Source organism: Parus major, chromosome 3 (assembly GCF_001522545.3).
Source record: "Parus major isolate Abel chromosome 3, Parus_major1.1, whole genome shotgun sequence".
In the NCBI taxonomy this organism is placed as follows: domain Eukaryota; kingdom Metazoa; phylum Chordata; class Aves; order Passeriformes; family Paridae; genus Parus; species Parus major.
The window spans coordinates 50,449,241-50,471,228 of NC_031770.1; the positions used below are offsets into that span (position 1 = coordinate 50,449,241).

At 39.3% G+C, this 21,988-nt stretch overlaps 1 protein-coding gene and 1 long non-coding RNA gene across 6 annotated transcripts; one reads left to right on the forward strand and one right to left on the reverse strand.

Moving 5' to 3' along the window:
- Nucleotides 1-7,363: 7,363 nt before the first annotated feature.
- Nucleotides 7,364-16,889, reverse strand: LOC107201157. Of its 2 annotated transcripts, XR_001520046.3 has the most exons (5): nucleotides 12,684-16,889; nucleotides 11,354-11,507; nucleotides 10,614-10,668; nucleotides 9,781-9,909; nucleotides 7,364-7,571 (listed from the first exon to the last, which is right to left on the reverse strand). It is a non-coding gene; the product is annotated as an uncharacterized LOC107201157 (long non-coding RNA). The 2 variants fall into 2 exon arrangements; XR_001520043.3 differs by having other exon boundaries at nucleotides 11,354-16,889.
- Nucleotides 16,890-16,956: 67 nt separating this feature from the next.
- ABRACL (ABRA C-terminal like) lies at nucleotides 16,957-21,252 on the forward strand. Of its 4 annotated transcripts, none has more exons than XM_015620337.1 (3): nucleotides 16,957-17,025; nucleotides 19,410-19,476; nucleotides 20,682-21,252. In XM_015620337.1, the coding sequence occupies exons 2-3, from the start codon at nucleotides 19,416-19,418 to the stop codon at nucleotides 20,864-20,866; spliced, it is 246 nt and encodes an 81-aa protein (XP_015475823.1). In that variant the 5' UTR covers nucleotides 16,957-17,025; nucleotides 19,410-19,415; the 3' UTR covers nucleotides 20,867-21,252. The 4 variants fall into 4 exon arrangements, with proteins under 4 accessions (XP_015475823.1, XP_015475824.1, XP_018861416.1 ...); XM_015620338.3 differs by lacking the exon at nucleotides 16,957-17,025 and adding an exon at nucleotides 17,203-17,305; XM_019005871.2 differs by lacking the exon at nucleotides 16,957-17,025 and adding an exon at nucleotides 17,232-17,254.
- Nucleotides 21,253-21,988: the final 736 nt, after the last annotated feature.

The window sequence follows — 21,988 nt, forward strand, 5'->3', positions numbered from 1 at the left end:
GAATACCGCCGTGTCAACTAGAGCACAGCACTGAGCCTTACATATCTGCAGGGACAGTGATGCCACCACCTCCACCGGCAGCCCATCCCAATGTCTGATCACCCTTTCTGTAAAGAAATTCCTCCTAATGTCCATCCTGAACCTTCACTGGTGCAGCTTGAAACAATGTCCTCTTGTCCTTTCGCTGGTTGCCTGGGAGAAGAGACGACCTGCACCTGCCTACACCCTTCTTTCAGGGAGTTGTAGACAGTGATAAGTTCTCCCCTGAGCCTCCTCCAGGCTAAATACTCCCAGGTGCCTCAGCTGCTCCTCATGCCCATCTCTGGACTTGCTCCAGCACCTCAATGTCTGTCCTGAATTGAAGGACCCAGAAGTTGGACACAGGATTTGAAGTACAGCATCACCTGTGCTGAGTACAGGGGAATAATCACTTCTGTGGGGCTTGGGGCACTTGGCATCATCCCCAGTGCAGGTCCTGCTGATAACTGGTGAAGGATGGCCTTTATGCCATATAGGCACAGCTATAAGCGGTCGCCCTGCTCCCGTATGCTTCCTCTTTCCACCATCACTACTGTGTGCATCAACACCACATGGCACACAGTAAGTGCCCTGGATAATAGCTCCATACATCAGCCTTGTAAGGAAGAATAGGCAAGAGCTCACCTATCTCCACATCAAGAGCTCTTACTCCATGTGTCTCTCTTGGCTGTGTTTTCCAAGCTTCTTTGTATTTCCTTGGGAAATGCACATACATAGATCTGTACAATGGTTTGGGTTGGAAGAAACATTAAAGATCATGTAGTTCTACCCCTTCTGCTATGAATAGAGACATTCTCCACTAAACCAGGTTGCTCAAAGCCCCATCCAACCTGGCCTTGACCATTTCCATGGATAGGGCATCCACACCTTTTCTGAGCGAAAAGTGTCCTGCCACCTTTTCTGTTCCAGGGCCTCACCACCCCCACAGTAAAGAATTTCTTCCTTATATTTTATTTAAACCTACTGTCTTTCACCTTGAAGCCATTCCCCCTTGTCCTGTCACTATATACCCACATAAATAGTCACTCTCCATCTTTCTTGTAAGCTCCCTTCAGATGCTGGAAGGATGCAATTAGGTGCCCAGGTAGATCTATGCTTTTCCTGCAGTACACTAAACAAAACTGCCTCTGAACTACTTCGGTTTCTGGAGTTCTGGAGGGCGTGTAACAAATGCCATGGTATCCTGCCTGACCTTTTGACTACCTCATCTGATTTAAATCCTGCTGAGTTGGCAGTCCACTACTCCATATATTTCGATCTTAATTTATGTTTCTTTTCTTTTTCCACTTCACCTTCCATCACAACTCTTCCAGCGTTTCTCTCTCCGGATTGCTGTTGCTGACTGCTCTACTTCTCTTAAGCACCTCACCCTTTCTGCCTTTTAAAATAGTTACATTTTGAACTTAGACTTTCATCTTTCTTGCTATTTGAAATACACAGTGTGTCCTTTTGCTGCTAACTAAAGTTTCCGAAAATCACAGATACGTTAGCTTAATAGTTAAAATAACAGACAAAAGGTTCTTCCCAAAAATGTACCATTAACAAACTTTTGCAACTCCGATGACACTAATGATTAAACCACACAGATCAATCACATTCTCAGTTAAAATTCCTCAAAACAGCCTATATTACAGAAACAACTTAAAAAAAATATTGTATCTAATTATTATGATTTTATAGACTTAGATAAGGCAAATTTAGCATCATCGGCCCCTAACTTGGAGCTATTGTCACATCAGTATCTCTGCAAGTGAAATGATTGTGACCTCCCTCTATGGCTAAATTGCATATCGTGATTCTATTAGTCATACAGAGACATTTGTATAAGAGGTTTTAAAATCACTTATCAGTAAGTGCTTGGATTCCAAGTGCCTTTGCTTCTTTCAGTGATTGTGTGCTAGTTCAGGCACTGGAGTTTGAAACATTAATATATGTACATATCTTTAGCTATAAGTTCATGTAAGGACCCCAAAATACTTATATTGTCAAAATAATTTTGAGGTTTATGTGTAAGAGCAATCTGGGCATCTCTTTTTGAGTGAGTAATCTGGACATTTTATTATTTTAATTTAGTTGCTCTTTTATTATTTGCATCTTTGTGTGAAGAGCTCTTTTTTCACATTAATGGAGATCCTTTGGCTGCAGCAGTTTGTACAAGACACTAAGACTAAAACAAGGAGGAAATTCCCTAGCAGGGACTAGTCCCACATATCCAAGTGTCAAACAGTTCTGAAGGATGTCCAATAAGTGTACATTTCACTAAACCCAATATATGTCATGTGAAAATGTCTGTCATTGCTTACTGGAGAGATGAGTGCTTCTCCCTGTGGTACAGCACCTCTCTGAAGCTGTTCAGGTTGATAGTTTGGGAATAGGGTTGTTGGGCCTCATTTCCAACCCCTGTACCATAAACTTACCTACTTGTTTTGTGCCAGTTCAAAGACTGGGCAGAAATAATAAAAATGACATGACATGTAGCAAATTAATTTCTGCTTCCAAAGATCTACATGTGAACACTGCATCTTTGCCTCAGAGAGTCCCAGAACAAGGTTTCTGTCTTTGACTATGGGATCTTCCTTCTCTCCCATGATCAGCCCCTGAAAACCTCCAGCCTGAGGAGGGATTTTCTGTTCAGAACTTTACCAGTGCCCATAATGCCATACATAGTATCTATTGAGATAAAAAAATAAATCTTTTCAGTGGCTTCTCTATGGCAATTAATTTTGTTTATTTGGAGAATATGCTGTTTGCTATGGGATGAACTGAGGAAAATGGTATTCATGAGCGTTAGTAAGAAGTTACTTCTGGGTACTTGCACTTGCCAGTGCAACTGACGCAAACAATTAAGCCTTTTAGGCCTTCTGGTTTGGAAATGTTTGTATCACAGTATTTCCCAGAGCTCAGATACACAGAGAAGGTTTATGGTGAAATACCCACCAAAATGTATCATTAGTGATACACTTTTGATACAATAGATTCAGCCTTCAGTACATTAAACACTTGTTTCAGGTATCTTGATTTATGTTATAAACAGAACAAGAAAAGGACCTTTTTGTCCTGGATTTTTAGGAATTGTACCTATTTTTCTCTTTTTAATGTACCTTCTTAGGATTCAGAGTTCTGAATAGCTAAGAGCTAAACTATTCCCCATGTGATACCTATTTTTACTGTATATCATTGTCTGTGAAGGACCTGTTAGATTACATATAGTGATACAAAATGATTCGTCCTTTTAAGAGATCAGAGTTAGAGAAAATAATCATTGTCACAGGAAGGCCAAGTCCAGTGACCCAAGGGGATTGAAGTGCAAGGTTATTTTGCTCCCATAACCCTTATAATCAGACCTAAATTATACATCATTAATACATTATTCTTAGAAAAGACACACTTCTACAATTTGGTATGTGACCAGATGTATGTTCATTAGTACTAAAAAAAAACCCCCAAAAATTATTAATTTATGGGCAATACCACTTAAAACTGGTTTCAGTGTCATTTATCATCTGTGAACTTACTCTCTGTTTCTGAGAACTAGCTGTTACACATGTTGAAACTCATTTATAAAAATAAACACAACTCATAAACAGACGGAGGGTCTGGTGTTCATCTGGTGATGGGGGTGTGCCATGTTTACAGTGTACCTGCTTTTGATGCTCTTATTACAGTTAGTGGGTCTCATGTACCACCTTATTTGCACTAAAGCAAGATATATGCTCAGATTATTATTATTTTTTTTATTAAAACACCTTTCAATAACTTTCAGCCTTATAAAGTGTGTATTCAGGTCCAGCTTCCATTTTTCATCTGGTTCTCCAAGTTTAGAAAAATCGCCCTGAGGTTATTTGCCATTGCCTTTCTAAATTCTTCCGCATGCATAATGCTGTGGAGCAGGTTTTACAATCTCTGTCAATATACTCCTTTACTTGCAGCTCATCAGGAGTTCAGGGAACTTGTTCTGTCCTGATTCTTTAGTGTAAAGACAAGTAGATTAGGTCTAGCAATGAACAGGAGATGTTTAAAGATATTTGCTGTCTCAGGTTTTAGAACTGGTTTGTTGTTACTGCCTGATTTTTTTCAAAAAGGAAGATACCTTTGGACATAAGGTACTTTATTCCAGACAGAAGATTTTGAGAACAATGTTAACAATTACAAATGAAAGAAGTACCTTTTCTGCTTTTCTAAAAGTGAATGTATTTTCTTTGTATAAAAGTAACATTTTAGTAGGAATACAGACATTTTACAGACATTGTACCCATACTTTCGTAAATGTCTGCATGTATGTTCTTTGTTACAGTTTACAACCTCTTTCCAACCTTACATTTTTGCAATTTTGTAAAACATCAGTTTTGTCATGTGCTGATTTTATCTTCTATGAAATGGCATCCATATTTCAAAGAACCTACCAATTCTACCAGTCCTGTTGGGATTGTTTCTCCATCAAAAGGGCATCCTACATTTAAGGCTTTTTTTATTTTTACATCCATGGTGGATGTAAAAATCCTTTACACACAGAGCCAGGTAACAGACAGTGACAACAATGGGGTTTTGTTCTTTTCCTTCTGTACAAGGAGAGTTCCTTTGCAAGGAGCATTTGTCATGTGAACAGTGGATCTAAAGCAATGTGGTTACTCACCAAAGTGAGTGTGCAGGCATATCCTAGAAGGGAAAATAATAATTTCTTTCTCAGCAGCCTCCCTAGTGTGTTGTGTCAGCACTGAAATATGTATGGGATCCCAGCTGAAGACATCTACTGTCTCTAATCCTCCTCAGTGCAGGATGGATAGTGTCCTTTCCATATTGTTCACTGTTGCACCAGTTTTCCTCAGTCTCTCCTTTAAACATTTGATTTGTATATGTCTATCAGGCTCCTTGTAAAAGCTGTCCATATTTTAAAAACTGAATCCTTTTCTCTTTCAGCAAAATACTTCAACTGATTGAAAAGAGCAAGCAGTCAAATGAAGGCCTTTAAACAAAATGGTTTCAGTTAAAGCAATCAAATGGAAGATACTGCAAAAGAGCAACCTTTACTCCTTATGATTTTGTAGATTTCTACAGGAGATTTCAACTCTGCATCTCAAAAGATGGATGGCCCCGTACCCTTGCCCTGCCAGAGTTACATGTGTTTGGTAGTATTCAGAGAGGCATTCCTTTACAGAATATATCGAAGGCAGAGTGATCTTTTTATACTTACCTGCCTGAGCAGCTGATTGAATACCACTTCTCAATAGATTTTAAAACCATCCTTGTTTTTTCCAAAAGAAAATAATGTCTCTTGCTTGAATGATACTATCAAATAAGTCTCTTACTGAAATTAAAATTCCTTCTGGATCCTTACAATATTTAACTGTAAATTCATCTGGTCTTGCTGTAATATTTATTTACAGTTTATTCATAACAATGTCCACATCCTCTTTTATAAATATATTCTCTATAATTTTGTAGAGTAACGACAGATAAGATTAAATTCTATTTGTACATTTTGACACTAACATACATATTTATTTATAAAATTATTTATATATTGATAACAACTGCCTTGCAGTATTATAAGGCTATATTCAAATTACTTTTTAAAAAATTTTTTGGGTTACCTTTGTAGTCCTTCAATATACTTTTTTCTTTTGAAGCTCTAGAATTTTCATTGCTAGTCTGAAAACAGTCTTAACCTCCGTTACCTTTATTTGCCCAGTTTCCGTCACCCTGGATTCTTGAGCAGTTCTCATTGTTCTCCTACCTTTCACTCTTTCCTCTTGCTCCCTGAATGTGGAAGTGCAGTGTAACTTGATGATGAAATAGGATGTTATCCCTTCCTGATGGGATTGCTCCTCATTATTCCTTCCTGATTATTCCTCATTATTCCACTGAATAATGATCTCCATCTGGGAGGGTTGTTAATAGCTACTTCAGGAAACTTCTGGCACATTACTGAATTTGTCAGAAATTGGTTACGAGGTGGGAAGAAGTGCTGAAAGCAAAATTTCACATTTCTCCCATATTACACACATACTCAACCCTCCCTTCTTTTTATATTCCCTGCTTTTAACTGTACATATAAATGCATCTGTCCTTTTCCTTACAGTTACATTACTTCACTTACATTTTAGTTTCCATCCTACTATTTTTTACCTAAAGACTTTTCAGTTATAATCAGTTATGCAAGAATTTTAATTTCCCCCTTTAACCTTTCTTTCTGCATGTTTTTTCCTCACAGATAGCAATGAAATCCTGCACAATAATGATCATTTCGAGGTTTGTATTCCAGCTTGCCTTTTCCTTAAGCTTTGGTACCTTCTCTGTTCTGGATTCATGGGGTTTGTTATTTCACAGTCCGATTCTCCCTCTTGGTCAGAATTTGACTCAGCCTGTTTCTTTAGCTGCTTTCCATTAAAATCAATTTCCCAAGGATTTTAATTCATTCCTTTTTTTGTCCATGATGATGTTCTTCGTATGTTAAGATAAATAAAATATAAAACTCCTCTGTGTCTTATATTTTTTAAATAGCAATTTTTTAATTAGCAATAATCTAGCTTATTCTTTTCTTAAATTCCTCTAGAGCAGAAACACCCTCATGTCCAAATATGCTTCATTTGTTAAAAACAACACTGTTGTGACATTTCTCTGATGTTTCAGTCAGGTATAGGAGTGATATTAAGATGCTGCGTGCTCCATCTGTGGTGGCTCTAGGAAGGAGTCTGATAATTAAAGGTCTTCCTCTCTATATATAGGTTTGCTTTAATATGTTTAACAGACTCTCATATCTTCACACTTTCTAATGTATTTTTTTTCTGTCCCCTGTCTTATGTTTTTCTCTTTTTTCCCTTCCGAACATCCTGACTTGTTTTGAAGATCTATTTCCAGTTGCATCTCTTTATCCACATTTATTGAGAGGGATTAGCAAGGGAAGCTGGGATCACAGGCAGTGATCTTTGCTGGCAAAAACCCTGTGCTGCTGCCCCCAGCCCAGACAGTGGGCAGGACCAAGGGGTCTGGACCAGCAGCCCACAGCCAGGGACACACAGGGCTGCAATGCAGTGGGGCTGCAGCAGAACCTGGGATGAAGGCAGCTCCCGTGGGACAAGGTTGGCCCTGGCTGTGGCTGCCCCTCCAGCAGCTCCTTTGCAGCTGACCCAGGCCCCCACAGCCAAATCCCCATGTCCTTTGACCACTGACCTCACCTACATGTCCCCAGCTCACATGTATTCTTGTGAAAGCTAGGATAATTCCATCACTTTGAGGAGCATTACTTTGTACTTAGGTCAGTATATTTGACAGCAGAACTTGATTTCAAAATACAGTAGCATTTTCATTGTTTTACCATTTTTATTCAGAGAAACCATTCACAAACCCCATTTTTTGAATTTGACAGTAAGATATATAAAATATACACAGAACTGAAACTTCTTCTTTTTTCATTGAGAGTCTCAAGATGTTAGAGAAGAAGGATGTAGTTTTCCTGTCAGTGTATAAATAATTCCTGAAGAAAAGCTATTACCATTGGAACTTGACTCAGCTGGCAAATGCTAATGACAGTCCTGTAATGTAAAATCAATAGAAGTTATTTGAACTAAGCCCATGATTTGAGCAGAGTGGAAATACACTTAATTAACACACATTTAAATGTTCTAAATAAATATATAATTTCTTTATTTTTGAAACATCATGTTCTGTTCCAGTCATTTTAGTGGGTCTATATTTGGTAGAATTTGGGCTAAGCCCACATAGTGCTACAACTTTCTGAATTTAAGTGGAATCATTGCCAAGTTCTGTATTTCTTCCTGTTCCTTTAGGGGAAAAAAAGGTTCCGTTTTACAGTTCTTTAAATTAATCATAAAACGAGTGTGTTATAGACTGGCAGGATGGAATGGGTATATGTGCATAAATACAGAGAGATGATTGCATCTTTTGCTATCCACACATTTTCTCATGGAACTGTCAACTTGTGTGTGTTTTCTGCCAAAGTAATTTTCCAGGATTTGTGTCTTTGACAGAGGAGAGAGAATACTCTTGAGTGCATGAAGCACATATCTCTCTTATACTGGAATATGAAATAAAAGGAGCAGAAAAACAGCACTTTGCAACATTACTCTTCCCATGTGCCTTTTCTTTCAGAGCAATCTGACTCTTATAAAAAATAATTGATTGAGGAAACCATTAGAATGTACAGTCCCCTCTCTGACTGAAGGGCTGTGTCCTGAATTCCAATCTCTTCTGTACTCCCCAGTAGACCAAAACCCAATTGAGATAGAAGGCAATGCTGATTCTTTGCAAGAACCTAAGCACTGCTGTTACCTGGCTAAGGACTGGAGAGCAAAGCAGGGCTTGCCAGGAGCACACAGTGGGCTCATGCTTGCTTCCACATCTCCACCTACAGCTCACTGATGACTGAGAACAGAAATTTCTTGTCCCACTTGCCAGTCCATTTCGATAAATGTTGTTGCAGTCCTGGCAAAAAGCCTGGGACTACAGTGGCCAAGAGTGAACCAAATGTGTTTTGAAATGATGGACTTGATGAACTTAGAGGTCTTTTTCAACCTAAATGATTCTGTGATTCTATGACTCAAACATTTCTCTTGTTTATATTTGATAATAGTACTCTAGCCACTCAACTGACTGAAGACCTATGAAAAACAGCTGAGAAAAGGAAACCCAAAAATAGTTTATTGAGATTTTTTGGTCAGATTATTTATTTGTGTAGTTTAACCTTACTAACTTGAAAGAAAGAGAACAGTTTTAATGCAGAGCTACAATATTTTATATGAACCCCCCTCCCACAGACTCAGAAGCTACTTTTCATATAAAACCTTTTTATCAATAAGGGTTTTTCTGATATTGTCAATGTACTGGAAAAGCCATATATATATATTATTAGATACACAAATACACTAAATCTAGATGATGCACTCAAAGTGGCAATCCATTTTTTTTCTGAATGAGGCATAGTGGAAAAGGATGCAGGAAACTGTAAGAACAATAGGTCTGGTTCCATTTTCCTCTTCTCTTTATATAGAGATTATGAAGGAAGTGAAATGGTTCTGTTTCCTCACATCTGACCTGTGAGAAAAATAGCCTGTGCAGTCAGTTTTAGCTTGGGAACACATACAAGCTCTATTTCCCAGTAATGTACTCCTTAGCAAGTGAGTAAACAAAACAATGCCTTCATTTCTTCTGGTATGAGATACTAGTCTCAAGCCTTCTGCTTGCCTCTGTGATGGAAACATTTTGATCTGCAGAAACCAGTTAGTCAACATACCAAGTCTTTATTGATGACTATTTGCTAATATGAGAAGTGGTTAATACTGAGCCTTTGTATTTGTTAACACTGTTAACTAATTATTAGTTAACACTGACTTACTTTGCTTGATCTATGAAACAACTGATTGTTTGAAGAAAAAATAAAACTCCAATTTCTGTTTCCTGTTAGCACTGTAATTACAGTTATTTCTGGATTTTAGAGCAGAAATAGACACACAAATTCTGGAATTATCATCCCCCTCCTCAGCCTCATCATTTTTGCCAAATTTGTACATCAGCAGAATCCAACTTTAATGTCATCTAATATTGTTTTACAAGATTCCATTCAAATCAAAGTGGAGACTAACTGTTTACAACGGAGTAATATGCTGTTTCCAAACACACTACATAGTGATGCTGCACTCCAAGTGGAAAGCCCTTCCTTTTTTGAATGATGCATTGTGAAAAAAGGAGGCAGGAAACTGTAAGAACATGTTGGTGTAAACTTACTCAAGGAAGACTTGGATTCAGAGGAAGTGCATTGGGAAGTTTCTGTAACTGTTCACAGAGAACAGACTTGCCTGTGTGCAAGACAGCTTTTTTGCTTCTTTCAGTAGACCTAAAGGAAGTGGGATCCATCTGTGTGATTTTTGTGACAGAGAACAAATAATATCGGCTTAAAAATATGACATTACATTATCTTCAGAGGCAAATATTATTCATATATGTGTAACACAATCACATAGGATAACTATAAATCAAAGAAAAGGATGGTAATATATATTTCTTAACTATGTTTTTAAAGCTAAGCTTCTCCAACATGTCAGAGATCCTTTGACATAATTTCTTCAAGGAAAAATAAGGAAAGATAAGATGTATCCCAGAAGCTTGGGATACACAATTGCAATTCACTTTGCAGATGAAAAATTCATAAAACTTAGGTGCTAGATGCAGGAGAAAATTCTCCCCATTTGTATGTGGCATAGTCAAAAGTGAAAATTAATTTGATATTCTCATTTTACTTCCCCACCAGATATTTCTCTCCTCTCTGAAATCAACGCACCACTTAACCTTCTGCACCATGACAGAAATCCTCCTAGGCTATTAGGTCAATATATGAGACCACTGCCAATGCTCCATAGGAAGCTATGCTAGGAGTCTGATCATTGTTCTCTCTTGCAGTTTCACACAGCATGAAATCAAATGACTTGTGGCTGCAGAGCCAGTGAAATTAACAGAATTTGATGACATGTGAATTTGAACCTCATTTGGATTTCAGTGTTGGCATTGTATCTTGAAGCCAGAAAAGAATTCCTGAAAGGCAGCTTTATAACAGATCTTACCTTAAAAAATACACTTCTTCATATGCAGGAAGCAGTAAGGTGTTTCTGTATGTGACTTAAAAATATAATATAAATTCAGTACAATTACAAATATTATCAGATTCAAATGGTGTGATATGCACCATAAGCACTGTTTTTCAGCTAAGAACCTGGAATGCAGACAAGCAAAATTACAGACAAAACTGATGTTTAAAAATGCTAATGACCACAAATATTAAATTAGGTAATCATTAATTGTCATTAATCCAGTGATAAAGTTTTCTTCCCTATTTTTAGCCAGCCCTAAACTTCTGTAAACCATGATTGCATGGTCTGCAGGTTTTGACATTTCACCAATTTAAAAAAAAAATACTGTCATGACTTTTGCCATGACACGATTTCATGTGCTAAGTAAAAGCATTCTGACAAATGCAAATCCACAGTTCCATTTCAATAAGATTTCCTTCAGGAAAAGATTTGATGTACTTCTGTTATGAGTCATGATAAATGCCTGAGCTTTAGGAAGGAAATTTATATGAAACCAATACATAAAGATACTACACCTACAACTGTATTTAATATGGATGTGAATAGTAATTCCATATTAATGTAACTGTCATCTCTGCCACCATTATTTGACATCTTTTATGCAAAGCCTTTGTTTTTGGTTTTCTGAAAAACTCCCCAAAATATCAGAATGTGTATGTATACGTGTAGAGGGAAAGGAGAAAAGGAGGTAAGTTTTTTTTCATGATGCATACCAAACAAGAGGACAGAAGGACTGGATGATTCAGCTGTTCCCATGCTGTCTGGAGATCAGGAGATGTACTGCTGTTTCCTTGCCACACAAGAATTTTTGACACCAGGAATATGTGAGAGTATTTAGTCTTCATGTTGCTCTCAAATATTCAGCTCCTATAACAAAGAACAATCTAAAACACATTACATACAATCAGTTATTCATACATTTTTTTCTCTTTGTAAAGTGTCTCCAAACACTGTTTGATGCTCTGCTCTCTCAAAACATCTCTCATGCACATCCTCTTTTACTTCACATCCTTTTGTGCAGAAAAGCATCACCCCCCGACTAATTTTGATTGTGCCTGTTGAGAAAGGCTTTGGGTTCAATCTTACAGTTTTCAAGTAGCTTCTCTCAGACACATGGTGTGCTCTATAACTAATGTTGTGGGCCTTGTCTTTTAGCTTGTACTGATAACAGCATCTTTCTGTCATTTCATGCAGAGGTTTACTCTGGGCTTAGGGGTAGAGCAAATAATTTCAGTGATTTACTCCAGGATTTTAAATACTCCTCTTTTCTATTCCACTTAGTAAAGGTTTACATGCTAAATTCAGGAAGCAGCAGCATGAAATTGTTCAAGGCACCTAGTGAATAATAAGAAGGCTGTGACATACTGAGGCCATTCCTGAAATAAGTCCTCTTTCCTGGACAGACACCAGTGAGCTTAAATGAAACATTCCATCAACCTCAGTTGAAGCACTCATTCAAGAACCAACACTGCCAGCAGTCACTGTGTTTGTATTTGTAGTCTCTCTTGTACTGAGGCTGGTCTGGCATATTTGCTTTTACATTAAAATAAATCTTTATGTTTTGCTATGTTACTTTTTCAGTTCTCTGAGAGAGTAAAAAAGAGAAGCTGTTGGGGTTTTTTTTTTCTGTTGTTCTCTTTCGGTTTGGTCTTTTTTGGTCTTTATAGGAAAAGTAAAGCTAAGACCCAGTATAATTAATATTTTTAAATGTGTCTCTATGCGCAAATTCATGGAAAGTTTTCCAGAGCATCATTATGATTTTCATTTTGGTTAAATTATTTTCTCCCTTGCTGACTTAAGACAGAGAGAGTGGCCAAGGAAGACAATGATTGGACCAAAAACTCTGAAGATGCTTTGGATATGGAGTGTGGTTTTCCTCATTGATTGGCTTGTCTCAAAAAATACAGCTAATCTTCGCACTGCCCCAAATATCCAAACTCTCTGAATCTTATCCCCCTCAGCCTTCTGCAACAGCATTTGCTTGAATTTTAATTTCTCGTGATACCCAAGGACCCCGTTGTGTTCTAGAAAAAGATATCTTACATTTTCTGTGGTGTTGTGAAGTCCACAGGAATAAGTAACATTGTAGATCCTCTACCACTTGAAATCTTTAAATCACATGAAGACCTGGGCTGATGTGGCTCTATGAGTTCATGTTGAGTCACGGTGTGTCATAACCCTACAGCACACCTGCACGATGGGTGCAATACACCCATGGTGAGAAGTGACTCAGGGCAGGTCGATGGCACCTGATGGGGCTGGGCTAAGACAAGACACATCCACGCACCCCTGTTTGAATCACAGTACCACAGTTTCCATCCAGCTTCAGAGAGAGTAAGGAGAATCTGGCACTTTAAACAGGTGCAAGTTACTGGTGCTAAAGCAAGGGGATGGGACACAGGCACATGCAGCAGGAAGTGATGTCGCTACTAAATCAACATGTCAAACAGAAATGTGTTGTAAGCCAAAAGTAAGACATGGATTATGTAAGAAGGCTGTTAAGATGATCTCATCTAACAGTGAAATCTGCAAATCATGGTGTTAGTTCTATCGGTTTTTAGCTGGGGAGGATCTCAACAGAACACTCTGTGTATGCACATGTGATGCATTTGCCTGCCTACGCATTAGCACATATAATACAACAAAAATTAAAAAGAACATTATTATACAAAACAATAACAGCATGGGTTATCAACATATGCTAGTACAGTGAGAATGTCTAGTTAATATATGCTGGAAAACAATATAAACAATATAAATTTATATAAATATAAATTATCTAGCAAATGACCTTGTAACTTTCCCCTAAATTTTTCAGGCCTGGCCCTAATGGTGTTACACACCTGTCTCCAGAGAGACCTGTAACAACAAATATGTTTACCACATGTTTACTGTAAACATTAAGTACTTTTACCAAACTAATTCCTCATGGGGTGAAAAGATATTCAGATTCCATTCAGAATCAATGAACAACTGAAAGGTAGGAGGTAAAGCTGATAGTCAATTGATAGTCATGACCAAGAGAGGTTACTAATTGCTCTGTAGAGCGCTCTTAGTACCATTTATATTTGGACCTCCAGTGCTGTTCAAAGCTGTTATTGAAGACATGGGAAAATAGGTGATAAAGTTTGTGTGACCTATTTTAAATTACACAGTAAAATACCTGGTGGTACTGAAAAATGCAAAGCAGTGTACTGGCAGGAGAGTAATCCTAATTATCTATAACAGAACAATTAATTACTACCGCTTTGGAAATAGTTTTTGAAACCATTGTGCATAGTGCTTAGAACTTTTCAAAAAGTCAATTAAGATGTTGGGAATTTTTATTCTTGGGAGTGAGAACAAAACAGGAAACATCCTTATGACTTTTGTATATACTATACCCATATGCTGAGTAATACTGACAGTTCTGCTACTTCAATCCCAGAAATGAACACAGAATTGTTTGAAAGATTATAAAGAGAAACAAGAAGGGTCAGCAACATGGAGACACATTCATCTTATATGAGATTAAATTAGGGAATGTGATGGAGAAAGGAGAAGATTGAATAATTACTTGCTCCAGTAAGTGCCAGGAGCCAGGACAAAAACCCAATAGTTTTCATTGATTGCACTGTTTTCCAAATGCCTGCTCTTGGTCCCTGCTGGAGGCAAAATGTCCAGTTAAATTGATGGCTTGAGCAGATGCAGTATGTTTACTGTGTTGCTGTCAAGCGAAGTTTTTTACATCACGCATAATTCCTCTGTTTGGCTGCCTTCATGGGCATCTGGGGGGACAGTAACAATAAAGTGAGATGCAAAGGAAGGTCAGATCAGAACAGTCTGTTTGACTATTGAGTTTTAGGGAGCACTCTTATTCAGCTAAAATGCATAATGAATTATGAGTCTGATGATGACCTTCACCAGTTATATGAAATATGTATGAGCACTATTTCCATGTCCTGTGAGCTTGTAAAGGACAATTTTGCACTTCTATCATTTTCAAAATGATCAATTTGTGGAAACAGAATGATGAGAAATCACCATCTCCATAATTATTATGTGTCCTGCTCACTGCTGCTGCCCCTGTAAGGACATAATCAGTCATTCAGTTCTGATGCTGCCCAGCTAATATTTGTGCTTTGGCAGTATCTGTTACCTTAATTGCAATGGTAACAAATGGTTTTGATTTCTTATTAACCTATTTTAACATTTTATGACTAGGAAGGGTCATGAAAGAAATAGTAACAAAAGTGTTTCAATAATCTCCTGATGCCTGGAGACAAATACTTGGGTATAACACTTCCTTTTGAAAAGACAGGAAAAAAACCCCATATTAGGCTTACTCAAAGAAAAAAAAATGTGTTAAAAGAAAATAAGATGAGGAATTACAGAGTTTTGTTCGTCTTTCTCAGACATGTAATTGATGCTTCTTATAAATTAGGGTCTATGAATCAAAACTGAAAAGAATTTTAGAAAAGATTTCATCATCAACATAATAATAAAACTTTTCATCTGAAAAGTCACAAACTATTACTTGATCAAACATAAATTATCTACAATAACAATCACATGATGCAAAGGGCTATATTATTGGTGCAAATGGAATGAGGTTTTTCGATGATTAAGAAATCTAGATTATGTGCAAGTGAAAGTATGTTGTTAACAATAAAACCAGAAGATAAGCACCTTCACTCTATACTGCTAAATAACTGGGAATCTTTGATGTATTTTCTAACATACTAATCAGATTCACTTTTAAAAGATTTATCTCAGATCTACCTTAAAAAAATCCTTTTTTTTTTTTTTTACTGTAGTATTTAGCATTTTGTCAGCCAGTGCAACAAAGACCTTAGAAAAGCAGTATGCACATATGGCATCATATGCACAGAGCATCAGTGCTCTTCAGATACTATATTCTCCCAGGAATTTTCACTGTCTTTTGATTCAATTCAGATAGATATAAATTTCTTTTATTTCATTAGTAACTTAGGAATGTAGCCTTTTTAATCTCATTTTCCTAACTGTCAAGGTTTGTTTTTTGCAAAAAGCACTCCTTACTGATGTAAAATACATCCAATCTGTTCTGGAAAATATTTTGATAGCATATCAAAACCAGAAAGTTGTTATGTTTTGTTTGTTTTTTTTTAACTACCAAAGATTCTGTAAATGATCAATAAATAGTGATTATTCAATGGAAAAGTTAATCTTTTCATGGAAACACCAACAAAAAAAATCCCTTGGAAAAGTAATGGGCATGGACTATAATCCCTGGAGTGATAAAAATGTGATCTTCTTGGCATCCTTTCTATCGTGCAATCAAAACCTGCAGGTTTGAGCCCTAGAAGAGCTTGATGCAGTGGTTTGAGGTGCCATCACCTATTTATTCCTCCTCACACCTGGCACAGGAGAATGTAATAAGGGACCAGCCCCAACTGGCACAGCTCACAGTCTGAAAAAGAATCTCAGCGTCACCTTCAGAAACTAGTGCATGAAAACTGTGAATTGTAAGGGTTGGAAATAGTGGGGTTTTTTTATCAAGTCTGCTTTAGGGGCAGTCATGCCTGATGAAGAGGTGGGAGAGACAGCCGGGAACGGCAATGCCTTCAGCTATGGCAGTGAGAATTTTTGGGAGAGCCTTGGTGTGAGCCTTGACTCTGACCGGGAGGTTGGCAGCAGCTTCATTGCTCTGTAGGAGTTGATGCAGCTCTCAGCTTAAATGCCTGAGTCCTTCAGAGAGGACGTAATCATTTTTGTGAGGTGAACAGGAAGAAAGAGAGACAATAATAGCGAATGCCATGATACAAAACAGAAAAAATCCAATTGCGTTCTTTCTGCAGCGCCGGGTGCGAGGATATGGGTGCTGAATGGACACACAGATACACTGCAATACAACTTTATCGAGGGTCAATTGTAATAACCTAGCTCGTTCGTTTTTTTTGGAAGGAGAACTGTTCTTCTAGGAGAACACAAATGTGGGGGCCCAAAGAATGCGGCATGATGTCGCTCCGGGAATCCAGCAGAGATGGGGCACAGGACGGCGATGGAGAAGCAACACGGTGAATTATAGAAAGGTGACCCACTGGAAGAGGGGGAGAGCTGCTGAAGGGCCGGCCTTGGAAGGCGTTTTACCTCTCAAACCCACTAGCGCCCGTGCGGCGGGAAGAATTTAACCCCGGAGAGAGCTCCCAACAGGGCAGGGCAGGGCAGAGCAGCAGCACTCACGCCACAGCCCCCTCACGGGCAGCGCCAAGATGGCCGCAGCGCCGCCCCGGGGCGGCGGGAGCTCAGCGCGGGGGGCGGCGCGGCCCCGGCGGGGGCAGAGCCACCTCCGCCCGCCCCTCGCCGGCCCCGGCCCCGCCCGGCGCTGCCCCGCGGCTCCGAGCGGCCACAGCAGCGGCAGCGGGTGAGTGGCGGCGGGCGGGAGCGGGTCGGGGACAGCCGTCGGTCCTTCCTTCCCTCCCTCCCTGCGCCCCGGGGAGCCGTCCTTCCCTCCCTCCGCGCCGGGGGCAGAGGCGCTGCCCGGGCAGCGGGCGCGGCTGCCGCTCCCCCGGGCGGGGCCCGCTTCCCGGTGCTCCCTGCGCAGGACTCGGATCCCGCCGGGGTGTGGGGACGGAGCCGCGCTCTGCCTCCCGGTGAGGTCCCGCCGGGGGCCATCAGTGCCTGCGAGGGGATAGTTCGGCGCGGTGGGTGTCAGATGTGCGTGTGTTTGTACGTGTTTGTACGTGTGTGTGTGTGTGTGTGTGTGTTCGTGTTCGTGTGTGCGCTCGCCGCGGTTCGGCTCGTTTCTGCCAAATAAGGAGAAGTTTAATTTCCGTACCACGCACCGCCTTGCAGCAGTGTACTGCTATCAGGAATATTAGAGTCTAATAGTTGGCGTGCACTTTTGGTAGTTGGTGTGTTGAGCATCAACAGTATAAAGCAAATATTTAAGTTTTGAAATACCGAGCATCCCTGCTCCTTGCTCTGCCACGCTTTTCTGATCTCAAAAGTCTTTTCTGATAACGTAGAATTTAACTTTTTAAATTCTAAATAGTGACTGTTTATATTGATGGTGTGCATGTATGAAAATAATTAGAAGTCAACGTGAATTTAAAAAGCTGAAAGTAAAAAAGAGCCTTTAAAGCGAGAAGAACATCTTTAAAGAGAAGATAATTACGCCGTTATGATGTGATGACCAATATCCAAACTGGCAGTCTGACAAATAATGGGAGTGTAAGCTTTCTAAGAGATGGGTCATAGTTTCCTTGCTGGCTTGATCTATTTAGTGCCGAGTCAAACAAAATCGGGAAGTTTGTAGAATTCACCTAAGGGAGTTGCAGCTGTGCAGCCTGGCTGCCCTGCCCTTTGCAGCAGTGGTCCCACGTCCAGTTTCCATGTCACCTGTCATTGAATGAACAGTGTCAGCTGCAGTGCTGCTGTTACCGTGCACTAGGGAATGAATCTGTGGTTTGGTTTGGGGCTTTGCCCAAAGCCCATGCTGCAAATTAAGTCTGCTCAGTTTTGCATGTTAAATAGAAACTTTTTTTTTTTCCATGTGAATTTTGGATTTAAAAATCAGACTGCTGAAAAGGGTAAATCATAAGGGGTCAGGAAGTGGAACTATGTCACTCTTACCTATTTTAACTCAATAAAAAAAGAAAGGACGGGAAGCTTTTCTCATAGGAAGAGTGTGTGATGCATTCAGATGTCTATTTTTTAACTCCACTTGCATACTAGTGCAGAAATACCAGTTTCTTGAACAGCAGAGTCTCACTGAGCCCTTTTTAGCTAGTGCTCAGCTCCAGAAGCTCTCAGTGACTTTTGTTCTAAGCTGCATTGTTGGCACCTGTGGAAGGTGCATTCAATGCTTTGCTAAGCCTGTGATGCCCAGTTTCTTGTGCTTGCCTCAATGTCAGTTTTTGCTTTAGGAGTTCAGCATCTAAAGGTTTCATTGTGTTGATGCTGCTTTGCACAGCACAGGCCATAAAACACGGTTCAGGTGTCTGCAGTTGCTAACCTTGGACGCTTTGTAGCCAGATAGTGTTGTGCGTGACTCTAGTGTTGCCCTATGCTGTGCCACATATGGCTAAACTGTTGGAAGGCATTGGTAGCCATGGGTGCAAATCCCTGCATTTCACGGCAAAGAGGTGCTTGGGATATGTTTAGCAGTGTAGCAGATGCTTGGGATCACTTTGAGTGGCAAAAATGTTGGCTGCCTTAGGTCCCTTGCATAGTTTGGATCAGTTCCGTTCTCAGTAGCGGGTATGCAGAAGCTGCTGTCCTTTCATACACCATGTGTGTCTGTAACCAGTAATACATGCTTGCAATATCCTGCCAGCATATGTAGAAAGCTGTGGTGTGGTTTAAGAAACCAAATCTACCACATATCCCAGAGAGAAATTTAAAGGCAGATGTTCCATTTTAATTGAGGCCACTGATGGAAAGTTGCAAAGCCCCTGAAGACCTGTGATGTTAGTGAGTTGCTCTGATTCTGTGGCAGCTTAAGCTCATTCTTTAAAACAAACAACCCTTCTCTTCCTTGACCTTCCTACATCTGTCATATTTTGAGATTGGCTCCTTATATTCGTGTATAGAATGTAACAAGATTGGAACTTCTCTTCCCTTCAAATGTGGAGGTGCAGACTGTTCAAGACTAAAATCCTAGATTATCCTGTAATCATGCATCTCCAGGCTACTGGGATTTATGAAGTGTCATGACATTCCTAAAGAACTGAGAACACGCCAGAATGGTGCAAAGGATTTACAGGATTCCTTATAACCTTGTAAATTATTTTTTTTTCCTTCTAGACCACAATGAATGTGGAACATGAAATTAGCCTCTTAGTTGAGGAGATTCGGCGGCTGGGAACCAGAAGTGAGTATTGCAGTATCTCTGCATGGATATATTCACGTTACAGATGTGTCCATACATGTCACTATGCAGGCATGTCATACAGGTGTAGCTGTGTTATAGTAAACTAAGAACTTGGCAAATTCAAATAAGCAGGTAACCTGAAAACCTGCGTATGCACTTAATGTTGGACTGCATGGTGCTGCCTGTGTCCCATCCTTTAAACTAGTTCTGTTATAAAGTTAAACATTTAAGCCTCTCCAGCACAGAGGATATCAGCCTGAAATCCTGCCCCCTGAATCCTGAGTCAGCTGCAAGAGTCACCTTTTCTTCAGGCTTTCAGTACTCGCTACAGTCACCACAGAAGAAAGTTGCACCTTGTCATTCCACCTCCTTCCTCTTTCTTTACTTCAGAATTCATGTATTTCAATTCTGTTCATGATCATATTATTTGGAAGAAATTGGTCTGCATGCCTAAAACTAATCTAGGAGTTATAGGTGTAGTTCCAAACTGCCTTAAACTTGCTTAGAAGGTACCATTTCCTCTTAAGATTATTTTTCACTGCTAAAACTTGCCTTTCTTTACAAATATTTGTGCAGTTTGTGGATGTGCTACCTGCTCCTATACGTCAGTTCTGGTGCCACTTGTTCAGTTCCACTTGTGTTTTAAAACCTAAGTGCCTATGTACATCTTGCATTTTGTATGACTGCATCTGCTTTTTAGGAATAATATAACTAACATATATTTTTTAATTTTTGCTTTGTGTGAAAGCAGCCTTTTCAATGTGACCCTCAAATATTAATGAGTGGAAAAAATGTAAAAAAAATATATTTTAGCGTATGGTTTAGATTTAGGTCGGAGGAGCAAGGTGTTGGGCTTGATCCTTATGGGTCTCCCTCAGTTTGAGATATTCTAGGATTTAAATTATTTTTAACCAATTTCCTCCAAACCCTGTAAAGAGGTTCAATAGCCTGTGCTTGTCATAGGTTTCAGAAAGTCATCAATAGAAGTCAACAGAGCAGATATATGGTCCTTGATACAAGTCTCTGTAATGAAAGGCAAAATTAGATTAGGCAGGAGTTCTGCCTACTGTTTATCATAAACATTCATAGTATGATCCCAAATAAACTGGGAAACAATGGGGTTTACTTTCAATGTTCTCTGTTTAACCTTATCTCCTCAGTAGTCTCCTAACTTGAAGGAAATCTACATTATGTCTTTTATTTAGATGCTGATGGACAAGTGAGCGTGAAATTTGGTGTGCTGTTTGCTGATGAGAAGTGTGCCAACCTCTTTGAGGCCCTGGTGGGCACACTTAAGGCGGCAAAACGACGGAAGATCATCACTTACCAAGGAGAGCTGCTCTTACAAGGTGTTCATGACAACGTGGATATCATGCTGCTGCAGGACTGATGCAGTATTTCAGCTATGCATTAACGGGATTGAAACAGTTTGATCAATCAAGCAGTTGTTTGATATGACACATACTCTTAATAAGGCTGATCATTCCAAGATGTTTCGATGTATTTTGTATATCTTTATAGTCAAAAGAAAACTGTCCTATTTTGGAAAACATTCCCTTTTGTAAGTCTTCCTAAAATGGTACTGTATGTGAGAAATGTAAAAGATGCCAGATCTTTTTCTCTCTCTTTTTTTTTTTTCTTTTTTTTAAATCTCAGGTAATTCTCTCAAATGTCTGGTGGTTATTTTCAACATCTGAAGAAGAGCACTGCTAATTTAATGTTTACAAATGAAAATGTGCCATGAAAGTATAAAATAAAAGCACATACTTAAATTTGTGTTATTCTTACTGCTTTGGTTTCTCTTTTTATTTGCATTTTGAAATGACAGCAAACTAATTCCTTCAAGGAGCAGCTGTTCAGAAAGCACAACAGCGAGATAGAAATAATTTTGCAGCATGATTCAATAGAAGAATGACTGCCCTTCGGATTGACCAGTTTGTGCACAAAAAGGCATGAATGTTAAATGTACCTTTTTCATCTGTGCCAGGGTCATATACTTTCATTTCCTTGTCTTCTAGACTTGTGAAGGAAGTGGGTGAGGAGCTCCCTGAATGCTTTCATGCAGTGTTAACCGGAAGTTAGTACAGCAGCTTCAGGCTGTGATTCTTTTCCTCACAGAAGTCCTACCTTTCCACGCAGAAGGTGCCAGGGGAGGGGAAGAGAAAAGCCCTTGTGATTGTTTTTGAGCTTACTGCTGATTCTTTTTATCAGGTATAAGTGCACCCTCCAGCAGGGAGAAGGAGTTGCTGCACGAGGAAAGCAGCAAATTGGTAAGCAAATTGCTTACTGCTGTGCTTACTCCACAGCTGCAATTCTTAAAGCTGCAGGATGGGTGAAGTTCCCGTAGCAGCCTTTTACAAGTGCAAAATGTTTGATAAGTGCATCTTTATGGAATCTCTACAAAGCTGTGTAGTTCCAGCTGCTACCTCTTTCATCTTGTTTTGCTCTGCTTTGTGCAACAGGATAACAACTTAGATCCTGTATGCAAACAGATCTGGGCTGCTTCTGCTTG